The sequence below is a fragment of the Neltuma alba genome, unplaced genomic scaffold (assembly GCF_004799145.2).
Source record: "Neltuma alba isolate B1F8T4 unplaced genomic scaffold, ASM479914v2 tig00005158_pilon, whole genome shotgun sequence".
Lineage (NCBI taxonomy): Eukaryota > Viridiplantae > Streptophyta > Magnoliopsida > Fabales > Fabaceae > Neltuma > Neltuma alba.
This window is the reverse complement of record NW_021634001.1, coordinates 76146-97273: the sequence shown is the minus strand read 5'-3', so window position 1 is coordinate 97273 and position 21128 is coordinate 76146. Positions and strand designations below refer to the sequence as shown.

General features: G+C 35.3%; 2 protein-coding genes across 2 annotated transcripts; both read left to right on the top strand.

The window, feature by feature from the left end:
• Nucleotides 1-453: 453 nt before the first annotated feature.
• On the top strand, nt 454-14548 carry LOC114746955 (helicase SEN1-like; the record flags this gene model as incomplete). Its single annotated transcript, XM_028935231.1, has 20 exons — nt 454-570; nt 657-736; nt 1105-1341; nt 1445-1593; nt 1700-1830; nt 2027-2149; nt 2227-2300; nt 2754-3341; nt 3471-3582; nt 3755-3892; nt 4151-4480; nt 5192-5465; nt 5611-6881; nt 7511-7913; nt 8018-8925; nt 9026-9091; nt 9168-9293; nt 12260-12504; nt 12588-13756; nt 14019-14548. Coding segments are annotated over 20 exons (6570 nt in total), but the record flags the coding sequence as incomplete, so codon positions are not given.
• Nucleotides 14549-20268: 5720 nt separating this feature from the next.
• On the top strand, nt 20269-21116 carry LOC114746958 (auxin-responsive protein SAUR72-like). The gene has a single exon (XM_028935236.1). It carries the CDS (start codon nt 20415-20417, stop codon nt 20958-20960), a length of 546 nt encoding a protein of 181 aa, XP_028791069.1. The 5' UTR covers nt 20269-20414; the 3' UTR covers nt 20961-21116.
• The last annotated feature ends 12 nt before the right edge of the window (nt 21117-21128 follow it).

The window sequence follows — 21128 nt, the reverse complement described above, 5'->3', positions numbered from 1 at the left end:
AATTTTCAAAGATGAGCCAACTTATTTAGTGGTAGTCCGGGATAACGCTGCTATTGTTTCTTCTTTTTGGGCCTCCCTTCCCGTATTTTTTGTGATGAATTTTCCCGTTTAAGTAGGTTACAGGACTGGAGAGCTTTGGAAATTGGAACTGATATGTTTCTTTGTTATGTCGGTGCCCCCCCCCCAGTTTTCTTTTCCATTCCATTTTTTAGATAAAATGTCATGTTTTATTAAAAAAAATCTTTTGATGAATTGATTACTGTTTACATTAGTGCTGAAATGCAGATGAATGTCAGTGGCCTGTGATTTTTCAATTGTGTTTGATGCTAAGATGAACATTTTTCTTCCTGCTGTTATGAATTTCCGTTTTATTTTCAGTCATAGTTGCTTTTATTTGTCTTTTTGAGTCCAAAATTAACATTTCATTTGCTTCTCTTTCACTGTTTGATACAGGTATTGATGTTCCCAATTCTTCTAGAGAATCAGCCCCTATTCACTGAATTTGAGTCGTTTGTTGAAGCCATCGATAATATGCATGAATTGGCTTTGTCAGGGCATCAACAATTTCCTGTAAGCCATTTTTTTCCCTTTGCAATGTAATTCTGCTAAGATATTATGTTTTAGATTGCTTACATGATGTATTCATCCTCTTCCAGGGAGTATATGCATTGCTGTTTTGCAAGCGAAGTGTGCGTTCTGTTGGATATCGTTTGGCAGGATCAATGGGAAGATTAAGGTACCTTGTCAGCGCCAAAGGATTTGAGCTTTTAATTACAAGGATTTTTTTAATGCTTATGATGCCAATGGAAGTTGTGTTTCTGACAACAATTATATGCTTATCAGTGACGATAGTTTTCTAGAAGAAGTTTTTTTTCCTTTAACAACAAAATGAGGAAGATCTAAAACCAGAGATCATGCCCAAGGAGTTAGCTCAGGTTATAAGAGTAAGGTGTGGGTAGAGGCCAAAGGCTCAAACCCTCGTGATGTACTTCAAAAAATAGAAAAGCTATAGGTCATGTTTGTGTTTGTGGTAACATGGTAAGATATGGTTTGATTAATAATTAGTGATTAGATTGAATCTCATTGCTTACCTTTTCTTCATAGCTGTTCCAAATCTTGTTTCTCTAATGCAAGGCATGCTAGATCCTTTCTTTGTGTTTTGATAATCACAAATGTTGTTTACATTGTGCGTAGGAGAGCAACAGACTTGGAACCTTTGCAGCCAATGCTCAAGAAGTTTATTGCCTGTTTAGAGGCAGAGACTTTACCATCAGCTATGGAATATTCAACACCACAGCCACAGCCAGATCGTGCTTCTTTATGGGTCGGCTTCAAATCTTTGTAAGAAGTTATGGTTTTGGAAGTATAAAACTTGATTTTTTTTCCCTTAACGTTTAATTTATCTCTGCTTTTGTTTTCATAAAACTTTTATAACTTTGTGAAGGCTTGGCTTCATGGATTCTCCAGCTTTTGAAGAAGGGTTATTGGAACACTATCCCTTTTTTCTTGATATTGTACTCAATCATATTAGCAGTGATTCAGTTGAATTTTCACATGCTGTTACTTGCTTGAGACTTCTCTTCGAAATGCTTGGTACGCACTTCCTCTTTTTAATTCCTTTTGCTTTTCTTCTCTTCATATTTTACTTTGTATTTCTATTTGGCTAATATTTTCTTTTGACCTCTGGGCTTGGTTCAAGGTTGTAAGCTTTGGTTAAGGTCAAAATTGTCTCCAAGTGTAATGCGCAACACTCTGCTTGGTCAATGTTTCCATACTCGCAGTGAGAAAATCCACAAAGATATATTTAGTCTTTTCCAGCCTTTTCTGCAGGCATGTATGCAAAATGCTTGAGCATTGACTTTTGTTTTGTTTTCTTTCTGTTTTTTTGTCCCTCTCCCTTTTTCTTGGTGGGAAGGTGGGGTTGTTTATAGTTGACACAATATCTCATGTTATTTGTAAGTTATTCATTTATTTTGTTAAATGTCCTTTTGTTAGCTTACATGAATGAGCCCATGTATGTGTCTAGTCTCTTGAAGCTTTGCAAGATGGAGAGCATGAAAAGCAGCGGAGGAATTTTCTCTATTTTCTTCTTCATCAAGTGTCAGTGAGCTGTAACTTCAGCATTCTAACAAGAAAATTAGCTTGCCAGGTTCGTATATATATTTCTTTAGATTCTGTTGTTTTGGTTTATCTTGGTTGCTATACATTTCAAGATTGTCTTTCCAGATATCACTTCTTGTTGTGCATCGAGGTTACACAATGAATCCGCCTTCTCCTCCTTTTGAGTGTGCACATATGTGGTACGTGCTCATTTTTTGCTTTTTTTTGTTTTCTTTCTTTCTCAAAATCAACATTTGAGGCTTCTTTAGATCTGTCACGAGTTATCAACTTGTGTAACCATACGTACCAAAGGTAGCTGGCCATCAAATGACTTTTTATAGCTCTAAATGCTAACCCAAAAGGTTCATCATTGTCTTTACTGCACCTATTTATGGATGAAGTTGATTTAACCGATGATTTCCCCTTAGGATCAGTTGTTAACTACCTGAGCTATTTTTGAACTATTTCTGCTTCTTATCTGTTACTCTTAACAAAACATTATTCTTAGTGTTCACTTAGAGGCTTAAGTTTTTGAGTAAAAAATGGCCCTTGACATATGTGAATTTGATCAGCATGGATTTTGTTTTGATTTACTTGAACTAATCTTTGATTCATGGGTGTAGTTATCTCATCATTTCTATTGTGTTGGACAGGGGACCTTCCCTTGTGTCATCCTTGAAGGACTCCTCACTTCACAGCTCTCTAAGACAGCCTGCTTTTGACCTCATGCAGACTATTATAGTATCTGATGCTACTGCATTAATATCTTCAGTGCTGAATCACTGCACACCTATAAGTAATGTTGATTGCATGGAATATGAGCTGAAGGATGACAACGATAAACTTTGGCTCTCAACTGTTTTAGATAAAGAGAAAGATATTAGTTCTTGGAGTCAGTTTGACATGCAGAGCAGAGTAACTTCTCAAGAGTGCAGAGAGTGGATGTGCATTCCATTGTTATGGGTTGATGTTTTAGCTGATATGCATCCCTCAATCCTCCCAATATCATTTTCAAAGGCCGTTTTCTGGGCACGATCACGTTTTTCTATGGTTGACCCTGAGAGCAGTGCAGAAATGCTGCTTCCAATTAGAACTTGGCTTTCAACTTACATTTCAGAACTTTCCTCTTCTTTTGAGTGGAAGGTTCCGACTGGTTCTGATGATGGTGGAAATGGGGACACATCAAAAAACTCAGTGGAAGTGTTGACAATGTCTTCTACTTTAATGAGAACATTCAGCAGGTTTCTAACAAAGCCTTGACTATGTTTTCCTCTAAAATCAAAAGTTTGACCAGCTTATAGTTTTATGTTTTGATGAGTTTAAAACAGATTTTCAATCTCTTGACTAATTTATCTGGATTTAAACCTCAGGTTGACTGCACATTTTTTAGTTCAGATGGTACAAGGAGAACTCCGAAGACAGTGGACTTGGGAACCACAAATGGGTGAAAGCTTAATTCTTTCGCTTTTGGATCCGAATGATGTAATGTCATTTCTATGTAGCATTTGTAGATTATGTAAATGAGCTTATGGTTAATGAGATATTTTTTGGTTATTTTAAGGAAAAACTCAACAAGATGGATTTGTTTTCTCTCTCTTCTGCCTTGTCTGTGGAACATGGTCTATATAATGGATAATTTATCTCTCTATTGCAGAGTGTTAGACAGTTTGGCAAGTGTATTTTGGAACAAGTCTCTGACACCCGTGGTCTTTCATGTGGATTAAGGTTTCTTTGTTCTTGCAAGGTGTCGTTGTCTGCCACTTTTTTGGGCCTGAAACATGCTATGAAACTGGTAATCTTACATGTCAGCAAATGCTTCATTGATAATTATATGTGGAAGTGCCAACTGTCCTCTCTTCTCTCTTTCTTATCCCTCTTAGTAAATGCTAGGTTCTTCTAGAGTTCAAGTTCAAATAATTTAGCTGAATCTTAAATTTTAGAGACACAATTTGCATTAAAGTGGAATAATCAATTATTGTTAGTTGACCTTTTCTAGTGGTCATTTGTCTCTTTCCCTACATTTTTGGTAATTATTTTCTTTGCATGCCAGATGCAATTGGATTCCGTTCTGTTGAAGTTTCAAACACTGCATCATTTTTGGTTTCTTTTATTCAAATTACTGAAAGAAGGGGATCTAACAGCGTCAGAATTGCCAGAAAAAGCAGAGAGTGTCTTAAAAGTGCCAACATTTTCTTCCCAAGGCGGGTTTTTGAAACAGCCAGATTTTGATTCTCTGCCTGTGGATATTGATAAACGCGTTTCAGATGTTGACTTAGAAACTAAAGAAAAATTCAGTTACTTGTTATCTGAAATGGCCTGGCCTATTATCTGTAGATATCTGGGTAAAGGAAAAGAATTTATTGATTACAATCTTTGTCAGGTATGTTCTTGATCTCTCTCTGTTGTTGATTTTTTTTTTTAAAAATTTTTTTTTAAATTTACTGTGTTTTGCCTTTCATATTTTATAAGGGGAAACTGTTTCACTTTCCTAATCTAAGGTCTAATTAAGATCTTTTTTTTCAAAAAAAAAAAAAAAAACAATTCGTTTCTAAAATTTGGACCAAAACGTGAACGTCAAGTTGTCAACTTCTAGTTAACATCACTGCAAGCCGTTTACCTGCTTCAAAAATTTTCATGACCATTATACGTTGGGTATGAAAATGCACATATATGAAGCACTAGAGGATCGTGTGGCTTTTTACAATTGATTTTAATTGAGGTTAATATTTTTATTTTTCATTTTTTTTTGGACAATATAATATTTAATGTTTTTATTTTAGTTGAAAGTTAGGGGTGGTGTTATCTTAGAAATAAATTTCATGACTAAATTTGTTGTTGGGCCTCAGTTGAGGGAGGTAAAATGTAGTCCGCCTATTTTTATCCTAGTGCACATGCTGGGTTATGCTTTTACTATTATCAGATTTTATGCAGTTTTTACCTTGGTTCCTTTTCTATCATCAAACCCATTGGTACTCCAGATACGTACCAGCAGATATGTATGAATGAGCATTGATTTTTGTGAATGATTTTCAAAACGTGCTTCAATTTCCAGACAGATTGTGCTGGGTTTCATTGTTCCCTCCTGTTTCAGATGACTTGTGTTCGGATACTTGAGATTTTACCTGTTCTTTTTCAAAGACTCCAATCATTTTGTGGCAAAAAGCTTGGGACTATGACTATGCTGGGTCAAAATAAGTTGGATTTCAGATGGCTTTCTGATCTCATGGAGTGGGGAAAGTCATCACTAAAGGTTGTAATTGTTTACTGGAAGCGAACAGTTACTTGTTTATTGAATATATTGAAAGGGTCTTGTGCTAATTCTGACCCTTCTGCAATCGTTGCCCTAGAAAATCTTATTTCAAGTGGTGAGTTCTTTTTTTTTTTTGTTTTTTTTTGTTTTTGTTTTTGTTAACCTATAAATATGTAAGAGCATGTGTGATTTTCCCCCTCTTCTGATCTGTTAATACTATTTTATTGATATGCTTGGTTATGTTTTTCAATGTCATACAGATGGTTGTCAATTGCAAGAACTGATGGAACATGTGTCCCGCCTATCTGTTTCTCTGTCTTCCGAAGGTGTTGATAATTTTCTTGATGCTAGTGAGAAGCCCAGATCTTCAGTATCTGAAAATACTTTGAAGAGCAAATGTTTCACTTCAGATAGGCACTCTTCCTTGTTGGAGGATACAGGTGTGCAAATTGGGGACCCACAAATGCTGACCAGCAAAAAGAACAGAGAAAATGTCATTGTACTTTCTGATGACGAAGGGGAACCAAAATCTCTTAGCAATAAGAACATTCTGTCAGATGGCAAGACCGGCCACAGCAAGTCTCTGTCCTCAGATGCTGGTAAAAACATAACAGTTGCTGACCCTGCAAAACATAATGTTTCTTCTGTAAAAACTTCCAGGGACCGGGGAGAGTCTGTCCAGGGAAAGGTTCCTAGCACCGTCTCTAGTATTTCTTCTCAGAAATTGGACTCTGATAATTTACAAGATAAACCTGTGGTCACTTCCTTTGTTAATTCAAAAGTTGTAGATCACGGTGGCAAGGAAGCAAACTTAAAGTCCAATGATCTCAATCTGACAACACTATCTGAAGAACCTTCAAATGCTGTGAAACCAAATAAAGCTTGTGACAATATGACTTTGTATAGTGGTACTATGTCAACTAATCCAATTTTAAGTGATTTAGTTCGTGATAATGGGGATGATCCTTTGGAAACTGCACTGAAGTCTGTGGGACGTACCCAGTTGTATATAGCAAAGCCTACTTCAGTTTCCAGAAGACAAGTTATTCAGCTCAAAACTCCTTTTGAAAACAGATCTGGCCGTCTGCATAGATTGGAGGATAATATAAAAAGGTTCAAGCCACCAACATTAAATGATTGGTATAAGCCTATTCTTGAAATAGATTATTTTGCTATAGTCGGATTGGCTTCTGCAAGAAAAGATGAAAGCCAGGCTATAAGCAAACTAAAGGAAGTTCCTTTGGTTTTTCAATCACCTGAACAATACGTGGAGATATTTAGACCTTTAGTTTTGGAGGAGTTTAAAGCACAGCTGCACAATTCTTTTGTGGAGATGTCATCATGGGAGGGGATGATATCTGGAAAACTTTCTGTGATGTCAGTGGAGAGAGTTGATGACTTCCATCTTGTGCGTTTCATACATGATAACAGTGACTCTGCTGAATCAAAGAGCTTTTCAGAAAATGACCTTGTTTTACTGACAAAGGATCCTCCACAAAAATCTTCACATGATGTTCACATGGTTGGAAAGGTATCCTTAGATTTATATTCATTGGTATTATCCCAACAGGAAGTTGAGAGGCCTATAAATTTTTGTGACTTTTTTTTTTTTTTTGGGGGGGGGGGGGGGAGGGTGTTACCCATACATGTTTCTATTATGACATATCTTTTGATGTTCGTAATCTTTCCACACATGAAAATTTGTTCTTTTCAATTAGCAATGAGTCTTGTTTATTTTGCCGATAAATTTCATTGCTAATTTTGTTTTGTAGCATGACTTGATGAAGATTGTGCCATATGATGACTTCACTTTGGGGCTGAACTTTAGATAACTTGCTCTTTCTCTGATCTCCACCTAATTGGCAGTCACTTCTTGTTTATGATGTGAATTAGGATGTTAATATACATATGATGTTCATTATATGAAGAACTTATAATTCCTGCCAACATTTTTGCATAAAGCTTGAAGTTGAATCTAATACATTATTTTCATGATTTCCCTTTTGAGGAGCCAAAATTTTGTTGGCTCGTCAACATTATAAAAGCCAATTTTTAGTGGCTGCTGCAATTTTGCTACCAATGCAGCTGGAGATTATGCAACAAAGCACACTGTTACTGATATGCCAATATCATGCTAAAAGGGTCGATTTGTATTTGCAGGTTGAAAGATGTGAGAGAGGTAACAAAAGAAGTTTAACTATTCTCCTTATCAGGTTCTATTTTCAGAATGGCTCTTCACGATTAAATCAAGCTCGAAGGGCTCTCACTGAACGGAGTAAATGGCATGCATGCCGGATTATGAGCATTATATCTCAAATTCGTGAATTTAATGCATTGTCATCTGTAAAGGGCATTCCCTTACTTCCACTTATTTTGAATCCTCTCAATGATTCATGTCATCATAATGAATTTAAGGAAGTGGATCTTAGTAAGTTGCCCCAACCTTTACAGAAAACGTTTAGGTCATCATTTAATGCCAGTCAACTCCAGGCTATAAGTGTTACTATTGGAACAGCTAAAGAAAAGAAAAAATTTGAATTGTCACTTATTCAGGGGCCCCCAGGTACTTGATCCGCCCTGCACAAATGTATCTTGATTTCCCTGATAGCTTTAGAATTAATGGATTTTAACATCTATCTTGTTCATGTATGCAAATGTTGTATATAGGCACTGGGAAGACACGGATCATTGTTGCAATTGTCAGTGGCCTGCTTGCTTATCCTTCAGAGATGAGTTGCACCCAAAATCCTTCAAATGAAAACTTGAGTTCCAGTACGAGACCAAAAGTTAGCCAGGGTGTTGCAATTGCGAGGGCATGGCAAGATGCAGCCTTGGCCAGACAGTTGAGTGATGATGTTCAAACCGCATCAAAGTATGCAGGAAATTGTGTTAGACGAAGAGTGCTTATATGTGCTCAATCTAATGCTGCCGTGGATGAGTTGGTCTCACGAATTTCTAGCCAAGGTCTTTATGGCAGTAATGGGAAAATGTACAAGCCTTATCTTGTAAGGGTTGGAAACGTAAAAACAGTCCATCCAGATTCACTGCCATTTTTTATTGATACACTTGTTGATCAACGTGTGGCAGAAGAGAGGATGCATTCAAGGGATGGGAAGGATGATTTGAGAGTAGATTCTTCTGGGGCTTTGCGTTCCAGTTTAGAGAAATTAGTTGATTCTATTAGGTTTTATGAAGCAAAACGTGCAAGCTCAAGGGATGGAAATTCTAAGCAAAAGAATCTTCTGCATGATGACTCTTGCAAGGGAGATGAGAAGGAAATGTCTGACACAGAAATTGAGATGCAGCTACGGAAACTATATGAACAGAAAAAACAAATATACAAGGATCTTAATAATGTTCAGGCTGAGGAGAGGAAAGCCAATGAAGAAATCAAGGCACTTAGGAATAAGCTGCGAAAATCTATACTCAGGGAAGCTGAAATAGTGGTAACTACCTTAAGTGGCTGTGGTGGGGACCTCTATGGAGTTTGCTCTGAGACAATGTTAAGCTCCAAGTTTGGGGGTCCGTCTGAGAATACACTTTTTGATGCAGTTGTAGTTGATGAAGCTGCCCAAGTAATTATATTTCTGTTCTCAAAATTTTGAAGTAATTAATTTACCAGCAATCCTCTGATTTCCTGTTTCATCTTTTGATCTATTATTCTTGTTCTTACAGGCATTGGAGCCTGCTACTTTGATACCTCTTCAGCTCTTAAAATCAAGTGGAACCAAATGTATCATGGTAAAAATTCTAACTCAAGTTTTGAAATTTCTGGTATGGGTTGAGAAGTGGAACTGACTTTTGTAATTTACTTAAGGTTGGTGACCCAAAGCAGCTTCCTGCAACAGTCCTCTCCAATGTCGCAAGTAAGTTTCTTTATGAATGCAGCATGTTTGAACGTCTACAGAGGGCTGGCCATACTGTTATTATGCTTAATGAACAGGTACGTAAGGCGCAACATTACCAAGTTTTTGTTGCTGTTTTACTCTATAATCATGGAGATTGCTTTGGTAAGCATATGAAACTAGGTTGCACTGTGATATGTACTTTCTCTAATTCTAAATATAGGGCAAAGGTAACTATTTCACACTTCGTAATGAATGGTGGTTTATATCCTTAGTGTTGCAAAAAATGTTGATTTTTCCAGTTTTGCTCTTCAATGCAAAAAATTACCCGAATTAAATGCCAACTTAGAATAAAGAACAAGCCAATAACCAAGGTTCAAAAAACCAGACCGATCATTGAACTGGTCAAGCAAGTGGTTTAAGGGTTAGCAGGTCAGACCGAGGTTAACTTGGAGTCAGACTGGTAATACTTACGAATGGAGAGGTGTCTATATCTTCACTTGTTAATTCAATTAACAGATTGATGAGGATTTTTGTTATTAGATTTGTACATGTTTACAGAGAGATGAATAGGTGTGCAGATTTTCTTGCTAATCATATTCTAGGATTGACAGAGGTGATGAATGTTTTTGATCAACCGCCTCCTGAGATTGAATTGATCTTGTACAATGATTTTAAAGGGACCTTGTTCCCTAGAATAATAAAGGAGTAGTGATGGGCGTGTTGCCCCATATTTTACCCCAAAAAAAAAAATGTGTAAAAATATTCAAATTTTAATTATAAAAAATAATATTTCCAGTGAGAAAATGTTTATGTATATGTATATGAATTTTTTTCCCTTTCTATCTTTTCTGTTTTTTTCCCCTTAATTCTCTCTCCTTCTCTCTTCCTTTTTATTCTCCCTTCACATTGATTCTAAATTCTTCCAACTTTCTCTTTTCAACATGAAAGACAACTGATGGATTTCCTCCTCTTTTTCCTGGTGTGCAGCTGCACATTTCTTTCGTCTTCACTTCAACATTCAAATCTTTTGGGGTTTTTTTTCATCATTTCTTTTACTTTCTTTCTTTCTACTCGGAACTCTTCCTCCATGCGTCCTCTTTCTCTTCCCTTTTTTTCTTATGCAAGATTCAGTGAGGCCTAGCACGGGCTTGTTAGAGGAGAACGATGGTGACAAAGTGAGCTTACTAGAGGAGAACGATGGTGACAGAGTCAGGATTGAAGTGAAGATCGGAGCTTAGCAAGGTTGCTAATGTCTAGTTCAATGTGAGAGCACTTTGGCACAAGCAAGAAGAGAAGAGTTGAATCTTGATTCTTGAAGCAAAATGACAGGCTGGCTCAGAATTAATTAGGCGTGCACAAAGATTGGGTTGGCCCAGGTTCCACCCCAACCTGATGTTTGGTTTAAAATAACACTGGGTTTAAAAAGCTAGTCCATGGTCTGGTCTGACCCAAAAACTCGGTCCTTATCTAGACCAGACCGGGTTTAAAAATATAACAAAGCAAAAATTTTAAAAAGTTCAATAGCCTAGCCCAAACTGAAAACCTATCTGTGCCACATCATTAACACACACCCTCATCTTTCATTGTGGCTAGATGAATACGGAAAATGGTGAACCCATATCCTCTCTCTTCTTCATCCTTCCAGCTAGATGTAGGAAGCAAGGTTTGATTTTTCCAAAGGTGCAACTACATCTCCTCTCTTCCATTACGCTGAGATTTATTTGAGATCTAAGATGAAGTCGAAGAAAAAGCCAAGATCTAAGAAACCCAAGCCAATATACTTAGTGTCATAGACTAAGAAGATAGGAGAGGAAGGGTGGAAACTGTAGAATGGCGATTGAGGAGGGTTGAACTTGAAGGGGCTGCTTAGGGGTTTTGAAGATATGAATGGTCAAATGGGCAACGTCACGACATGACATTGAAGAAGAAGACGACCTGAAGAGGATATGACCACGAAAGGAAAAAAAAAAAAACAAGAAGAGCTGAGCAGAAGGTCTAGGAGGCGGAGACCTGATAAGGAAGAGTTGAACAAATAGGGTGTTTTTACTGGTAGGGGAATTGAATTTTCTTAATAAAAATTAAATCTATACACTGAGTCAGACTAGATTATTTGGTCTGAAGGGTCAGTTTGGAACCTGGTATGACCCGATAATCAACCTGGTTTGGTATAATTCATTTTTTCTTCGGGTTATTTTTTCCCAGGCTGGACTATACCAGGTTCCTTCAGGTTGGATGGGGTTTACCTGGACTGGGTATTTTTTGAACAGCCCTAGAATTAATCATGATTTTCTTTTTGTCGTTTTTTTTTTTTAAAAACAAGCAATTCTTTCGTCCTCAGGGATCAAAGTTTCTCACAGTCTGATAAACCCAGTAACCCACCCAACCTAGCGGGTTATTTGGGTTTGGACTGATTCACACTGGTTCAGTTTTCCTCCAGTTCAGGTGAAGAACCAAACCGGACTAGTGACTGATTCACTGGTTCCAGGTTTGAATTGGCCAGTTCGGTTCTGTATTTTTTGAACCTCGCCAATAAGACAATGCAATTAAAATTGAGTTCAGACCAGCAATAAATGGGGGAGGAGCATTGGAAAAAAATGTAAACACTACACTGTTCCTGATATCTTAGACCAAGTAGGGCTTGTAGAAGTTTCCCTATATTTAGGACTGAATGCATAATATATTAGTGTGTGATAACAGGAGGATAATGAATATTTTTAATCTTGTTTTTTTATGTGGTTAAAATAGAATCCTTTTCCGATCAATAAACCAAATGTCTTCTTGACTAAGACTGAATTCTGTCAACATTATGACTTTTAAGGTTTGAAATTTTGGTTAACCATTCTTTGATAACACATCAAAGAGCCATACCAACTAAAAACTTGAAGTAAATGCCTCAGAATCATGAATGTTTTTATAGCTCTTACCGGCATATATATGATCTTACCTGTTTCTACTACTTTTGGCTTGGGCAAGAGTTTTTACCCCTCCTCCAGCCCGTATCTTTCTATCCTGAGACTGAAAATTGAAATCCTTCATTTGTGATTTTATTTTACAATAACAGTATAGAATGCACCCGGAGATATGCAAGTTTCCTTCACTGCACTTCTACGAGAGCAAGTTGCTAAATGGCTGTGACATGCCTAGTAAGTCAGCATCGTTTCATCAGACCAGGCGTCTTGGACCTTATGTATTTTATGATATCATCGACGGTCAGGAGCTTCACGGAAAAAATTCCGGTGTGCTATCTCTTTACAACCAGCACGAGGCTGATGCAGCTGTTGAATTGTTGAGGTTTTTCAGGAAAAGGTACCAAATAGACAATTTTAACCTCTTTTTTGTTTGTTTAAATTTTGGTGATTATTTACAAGACCCTTGAATGCCTTTTGAAGGTACCCAGCTGAATTTATTGGTAGAAGAATGGGTGTTATTACGCCATACAAGTACCAACTTTCACTCCTGCGATCTCGATTTTCTAATGTGTTTGGATCTTCGAACATTGCCAACATTGAATTTAACACTGTGGATGGTTTTCAAGGTCGAGAAGTGGATATACTGTTACTCTCTACTGTAAGAGCAGCACGTTCAAACTCAGCTGGATCTGGGATCAAATCAAGCTCTATCGGATTCGTTGCTGATGTAAGACGGATGAATGTTGCCTTAACAAGGGCCAAAGTATCACTTTGGATATTGGGGAATGCAAGGACATTGCAGACAAACTCTAACTGGGCTGCTCTTGTGAAGGATGCTAAAGAAAGAAACTTGATAATATCAGCTAAAATGCCATATCATAAACTGTTTAAGACAGCTTTCAACAATGATAGTGCAGAAAATTCTGCTAACCCTGCAGTTCCGCCGAAACATGAGAGGGTTAAAAGTGCTAACCAAAGTATCGCCAAAAATTCGGTCAATGAGAAGGATGCCTCTGTGGGGAAGAAGAAAGGTATTGCTACTCAAGTAGGGAATATAAGTAATGGATCTGAGACTGGCTCCTTAGGTTCTGGAAAAGATGCTCAGGGTAAGAAAAAAGATAAGAAAGGTGAACCTGTTTCCATTGTGAAGGACACTTCACGTCTAGTTGCAAATTATGGCTGCAAAACTACTTGTGATGGTACGCCTCCATTAGATGAGTCAGTTGGTGACAGTGGAAGGAAAGGCAAAGACAAAATAATGCATGACGCGGGAAAGGCCATTTTGGGAAAGAGGCATTATGGTAAAAGAGAGACAACTGCTGGTGGACATAAAATATCACCACTTGCACCATCAGTAAGACGAAGTGTATCATCTGGAGGGGACAAAAACAGTTCCCCTGAAGAAGTTTCTGCTCCGTCAAAGGAAGATTGTACTAAAAAGAGAGACACAGAAGATGAAGGCAGAGCTCCCATTCAAAATAGAGTTTCTGATATTTCAAAAAGGAAACAACAGCGTGAAGCTGTCAATGCCATTCTTTGCACATCTTTGATAACTTCTAAGAAGGCCGAGACTTCAAAGACCTCTGCAAAAAGGCATATCCCTTCGACTGCTCCTCAGGGGAGTGCGAAACCAAGCAAGAGAAGAACTGGTAAAATTTATTGGCTTTGCTATCTAGTTGATGTGTTGATAACTTTCTTCATGTGTCGCCACTCGAACATGTATGATTTTTCTTTACTTTAATCCCAAGTTTGAGGCATGTTGGGTATCTATTTTCTTTTCTATATCCTCCTGCTTTTTCCCCCAATTTCTGTTTAATGCCCTCCCACGAAGATACTGTTTTGGTGTGAGATGCATGATTTGTTGTTCTTCCTGATCACATTTATACTCATGAATTTAAGTTTATATTTCAGTGAAATCAGTTCCATCAGCACCAGAGTAAGGGGGAAAAATTCCCTCCCTGGAGTGAAGATGATGTCCTTCTGGAATTCCCTTTCCATCACCTTTTTGACTTGCTGCACGCTGCAATGAAACTTTTTTGCTGCTGCTCATGACTGATGCTTGCTCATCAATGAACAGATTGGGTGGTGAGAGATAGCCATCAATGTGATAGCTGAAACTGACAAATATATGCGTGAAGGATGGTTATCAGCGGCATATTTATGTACATATATCAAATTTTTTTTATAGCCGGAAAAGGAAGAGGCTCCATTAGATCCTTGCACTTTTTGGGTGAGGATTCTGATAAATTCGAATGGATTAGTTACAAAAGTTTACTCATTGCTTCAGTGGGTCAGTACCCGGAGTTTGATGAGTAAGTGTCAATGTCAATTTCTTATCACTACTAATATAAATTTTAGAATTTACACGAAGTCATTTTGTTCACATCAAAAACAGTACTTATTCAGTTCTTAATATAAGATGTAATTAACTAATTTGAGTATATTAATGATGTTAGTTAAATTAATTAATATGATATGTTTTTTTCTAACACACTCTAAGTATTTTTTTTTAATTCTTTCTCTCTCTCATACTTAATTGTTAGGAAGAATATTAATAGGGTTAATTTGGAAAGAAAAAGTGATAAACTTGTGAAATAAATTTTATATATAAGACCAATTTCTAATTAGATCCTACATTAATGACCGGAGAAGTATCATTTTTCCAAAACTTTATGCAACACATGGTATATTATCATTTAGAGAAGTTTATATTCTGAAATTTATGAATTCAACCTTATATCCTGGGAGGAAAAGAAGATTCCTGTACAATTTATTCATCCTACAACTAAACTTTGTAATTGATAGTTAAGGAGGTGCTGAAAAGTATATTACCACCTACATCTTATCAATTTGTAATGAAATTAGAATAAAGTTACATATACAAAAAAAAAAGGGTTACAATTTTGTCGAGTCCCATTGATTCTAAGAAGAAATGAGAAAAGCTAACAAAGAAAAAGTATATTCCCACGACTAGTAGATTAGAAACTAATCTTCACTAACACATCCGCGTCAGAGCAAAAGAAGGGTGAAAATGTATTTTCACTATAAAACCATTTTTGAAAAAGCCATGGATATCTTGAAAGAAAACTACTACCTCCAATTATTAATCTACTCAAGTTAATCAACACTTATTTATTACATATTTTTTCAAAACAGATGCAATGTTGGCATTTCTTAACTGTCAATATCAAGTCAGCCAACAATTTCAGTGGGTTGTTTTTGCCTAACGTTGACTGCGACAGAGGAGGCCACACTATAACATTTTAAAAAGATTATGTGCTACATTGCTTCACAATTTTTTTGAAGTGCTCAGATTTCCTGAAGATACTTTTGAAATAAAAGCACACTCCAATATGAACAAGTCACATCAATAAACCTTACAAATTCCCCTAATATTGAACTAGATAGTAAAGAATACACCTCCACAAGATTACTTTTTTAAAAAAATTAAAAGAACAGGCACTAACAACTTGAGATTACAAGCGTGACCAAACTCGTGACCTCTTACTTTTAAGAGAGTTTTCATGTTACCAAAAATTACAAGGTCATTGTCCCATAATATCCATTTTACATTAAGTAAACTATGGATAATTCTATTTTCATTTGAATAGATGTAGTTTTGTTATTTGACATTTAGACACTTATCCCCCTTCTGTATAGTGTGTGTTTGCCCAACTCACTTTTCCCTCTCTTACTCTTCATCTTCGCAACAACCATAAATTGCTCCTTTGTACTGCTCATTATATTCTTCATAATAATGCAGTAATAATATACATAAAACAAAGCATGGATGCTTCAGTTATCTGTACGCAGCAGCAACCGAATATATTACATGTCAAGTTGATCACCAGAGCACAGTGAGTATCACGTGACCTGCACATGATACTCATTAATGTTTGCACATGTGATTATCTTTCCCAGGTAAATAATACATGCATGGCATTTGATATTTGATACTTTGGAAATGTGAACACAATAATTAAAATGCAGATAGATTATAATTAATACTTACATGATTAATTATATATATTAATATTTTATATTTCGACAAGTATTTGCTTGTATATTTTTATTTTATACACTGTTGCTCTCCTACCAACCAAATTTCCTATTTCTGAAAGTCAATCTCTCTCAATACACATGTGGGACCGTCACGTAATAATGGCTCATAATGATTAAGCTTGCTTATTTCTAAATGCCAAAAATAAATAATTTGTGGGGATTGATATAAGAGGGAGGGGGTCCATAAAGATTTGCTTCCATTCAAGAGTAACAAAGGAAGAATGTGAAGGCAGAGTGTATGCATAATAGATAAATTAATGTTCCCTCATCTGAAACGTAGAAGATAGATAATTAATGGGTTAATTAATCTGCAAGTCTTTATAGTTTCAATATCTTTAGAATATTATTGTTTATAAACTAATATTAAATAATATATACTATTTTATGTTTATAGAATAGTACTATTAGAATTTATAAAATAAAAAATAAAAAATTCAGGGATTTAATTAAAACTAAGGTGAACTTATAAGGACTTGATAAAAAGAAAAATAAATGCAAGGACCTAATTAAAAATAGGTGAAAGTTTAAGGACCTGATAAAAAGAAAAAAAACTATAAGGACCTGATTCAAAATTGGTTGAAACTATAAGGAGCCGTGGATTAATTATTGCATAATTAATTTACAAAAATTAAAAAATAGTTAATTTAGTTATTTGTAATAAATATATACTAGTTTTTTTACATACTTCTTAATTATTTGTATTGGAAATTATAATTATGATGCTAAAACCTTAAATATAATTATTTAAAATAATAAAATTTTAAATAATCCTAGAATTAAAGATAGGGATAAATAAATTGTACTAAATTAATCTAAATAAAAGAATCCCGCTCATCTTTGCCTTTTGATTATTTGTTCCACATTGAGTTTGACTTTCAATATGAAGTACATTATCCTTCCTTTCTAATTACAACTATAGATCATGTGCACTTCTTGTGTGATGGGACCATCCAGATGAGTTTTGTTTATGATAGATTTTCTTATTTTGTTAATTAGATTCGATCTCTCTCACTTTATATTAAAGAATAAAATTGTTTTTATGCATTGATTAATAACATCAAGTTAAAGTACAATATGCGATAGGATCAAATGTGAGAGTCAAATGACTATAGACTAAAAAACAAATAGAAATTGTCGGTTCTATTTAAAAATATAAGTTGCATCATTTATAACTAGTCATAATATAACTTATTATAACTTTTATATTTTAATGAAATGAGCAACATGATTTTTTTAAAAGAAATATATGGGCGTTAAAATGATTAATGTGAATACATATATCATATATCAAAGGTTACATCATTCTTGAAGCATAAATAACTCAACTTACTTTTTTTACGAAGCACATGGGTATTTTTTTTTATTGGAGGCTTGTTGTTAGACACTTAATATGAGTACTTCTAATAGAAATTCGATTCAAACCTTGATTTGTCGTATTATGAGGGATTATACTTCTTTTAACTGGACTCAACTCCCAATTTATTTTAAAGTTCATATATATATATATATATTCCAAAATCTAGGATTGGTAACCCTGTTAGATTGCTTGAGTGGCATATAAACAATTTGCAATAACAAATGAAGAAGTAAGGAGCAAGTTAGAAGGGAGTGCTGCAAAAGCTAAGTTTCGTTCATTTACCTTGGGAATTTGTGAAGTATTAGAAAATAAGCCCCTCATGATGATCTGACTTACGATAGAATCCAATAACATTAGAATAGTCAAATAGAGTACTTGCCTAATAATTGAATTAATTAATCACTAGTTAACTAAATAAATAGTAGTTTCTTCTTAGAAATAATTATTGGACTAGTTCTCCCCTTTTTGCTTATTCAAGCATAGGAATCTGAGACCGGTATACCTTCTTATTTTTGACTAAGGTAAACTTGAATTTTATATAAGCCGTGCCTAGTTTTATGTCAGATAAGTAAGTTGCCACAAAATATAAAATAAAAAAAGAGGTTTTTCCTGTAAATAAAATGATAAAATAAAATTTATTTACTATCAATATAAAAATAAATTATTATGCATATAATTGTCTTTTCTCTTCTATTTATATTTATGTGACAAAATTAATCCAGATATATTAAGCAAAGGCCATATCATCAGCCATTAACATCATTTCTCTTGTAAGTTAATAAATTATGAGTATGGGGATCAATATAGAAAGGGTTAATACCATTGTGGGCTCTTATAGTTTGATTAAATTTTGGTTTTGATCCCTGTATTTTCAAATTACCGTTTTTAGTCCCTATAGTTTGATAAGGGCATGGTCTTAACATGGTTAAGTATAACAACCAAAATCACAACTCATTAAAAGCATAAGGCAAAATCAAAACTTGTTTGGTCCCGTACTTCTAAAAAATTTTGATTTTGATCCCTGTACATTTTACGGGATTTGGTTTTGGTTATTATAATTAACGGTGTTATGTTAGACTCAGATCAAATTCTCATGAAATTATAGGAACTAAAAACCATGATTTGAAATTATAAAAACCAAAACCAAAATTTGAACAAATTGTAAGGACTATTAATGGTATTAATCCTTAAGCTATAACAAGCCAATAAGAAGAAGAAAAATATTTATAAGAACTTAATTAAAAATAAGATAAAATTATGGAAACTTGCATACTAATTTTTTCTTGAAACAATGCACTTTCTCAAGTCTGAACAGATATATATGGATCAACAATGAACCACCTTCAGCCAAAAAAGAAGGCTTCAAATATCAATGTTGTGTATGTGAAGGAGGATGGATATATAGCAAGGTGAAGACAGCATGGTGGCTCACTAACTAATATTATATGCCAAGTGAATGGGCAGTCCACATGGGAATCAGATGATAGGAGAGCCAATCTTGCTTGATCTTGAAAGCACTTGGGGAGGATCCAATAAACAAACCAAACATTAATAATTCAATGATTAGGGACAAAGCTAAGAGCGACGTGCAGATGCTATAAATCCATATAGCTGTTGACTGTGGATCTGTGTTACTGAATGTGGCTTATTACGTACAATAAAGGCAAGCAAGTACACAAGACTTTTTCCTTAACAGTAATAAATTTGTTTGAACTCCAAATTCTATCACAGATGCTATAAATGTGGCTTTATTACGTACAATGTGATTTTATCTATATATAGATGTATATATTTGGAATTAGATTATCTGTCAAAAGCCTTCTAACTTGTGACATTGATGCATCCGTCAAATTAAAAGATCATAAATTCAATCCCACTTATAATCTCATCCTGTTGGTACCTGCTCTGTATTGGTATTCAAATTTGAAATTTTTGGTTAAACTGAGTTGGTTGGACAAGAACTAGCTAATTTGCAATGTGATTATATTATTACAGTATATACTTTTTATAACGGATGATGTATTTATATATACATACATCTATGCACGCATTTATAGGCCTTTTTTTTGTTGCTAAAAAGTCAATTTCATTAATATAAAAAAATTTCACACATTTAGAGTTGGTTGGGGATTAAGCAAGTGTTTTTTTTTTTGGGTTGCCCACCCAGTTCATCGGAACTTTGTTCCGACTACATCTGGATCCGACCCGTGTCGCTCACCTGGCTGTGGTGGGTGAGTCTCCCAACGGGGATTTCTGCATACACTGAGGCTCGAACTCGAGACCTCGCTTAAGCGGTACCAAGCCGCTTACCACTTAGACCAACCCCCGTTGGTCAAATGTTTTAATATTTTATTAGAGGCCTTTGCAGTAACCTTCCACATGACATAAGTTGCGATCCGAATTTAGTGCACACTTAATACACACACATTTATTTGTGTGCTTTGTGTGGATTGGTGTGGGGCATCTAAGTAATTTAAATAAGACTTATATATTATTTTTTATATTTTTATTTTGAATTTAAACAATCATTTTTAAAAGTTATTATTGAAAATATGACATTATTTTTTTTTATTTTTTTCGTTTAACATATAAGTAAAAATTAAATTAAATTACAAAATAATATAATATATATTTTCAAAACCTAATTTGAATTGCTCAGAAAATTGTGTACGTAATTATAATACACATCTCAAATATGTCCACGGATCTCAATTCTCGATAGTTGAAACTGACTGATGATTGATCAGTCCATAAATAATAGTAATGATAATAATATATAGGGAAGTCAGCAATAAAAGTGCGCTAATCAAGCGAAGCACCTTCCTATAAATAATCGTCCCTAACCACAGCATTACCAAGTTGAGAAACCAACAAGAGAAGTTTTCTTGATGGATTCCAAGAAGTCTAACAAGATCACAGATATCGTTAGGCTTCAACAAATCCTCAAGAAATGGAAGAAGGTGGCCAATGCTTCCAAGAACAACTCCTTTTCTGTTGCTACTTCTTCATCTCCTTCGTCTTCTTCTTCTGCAAGCAATAACAGTAGCAGTAGTAGTAACGGTGGAAGCAAAGGCATAAAGTTCTTGAAGAGAACTCTGTCCTTCACAGATATTTCTGCTTCAAATGAGACTGTCCCAAAAGGGTTTCTTGCTGTTTCTGTGGGAAAAGAGCTCAAGAGATTCATCATCCCAACAGAGTATTTGAGACACCAAGCTTTTGAGATGTTGCTGAGAGAGGCAGAAGAGGAGTTTGGTTTCCAACAAGAGGGAGTGCTCAAGATTCCTTGCCAAGTATCAATGTTTGAGGAAGTATTGAAGGTTGTGCAAGGGAAAAAAGAAGCACTTTTGCCCCAAGATAAGGACAAGATGATTACTTGTTATATTTCGGATTGTGATGCTACCACATCCCCTCATCAAGCTCAAATGTGTAGATGAAACGTGTCTTTTTTTTTTGGTGGCTTCGAGGTCTCTTGTAACCCTTCGATAATTTCTTTTTGGTTTGTGATAGGTTGTGCATTAGAAAAGGAAAGCTTCGATTTTGGATGTAGAATAAAGCTTAGTTACCTTCTCTTTTGCTTCAAATACTAGCAGCAATTGCAATTA

Excerpts from the sequence above, each read along its gene's own strand:
- LOC114746958 (XM_028935236.1), top strand. The coding sequence starts at position 20,415 with ATGGATTCCAAGAAGTCTAACAAGATCACAGATATCGTTAGGCTTCAA.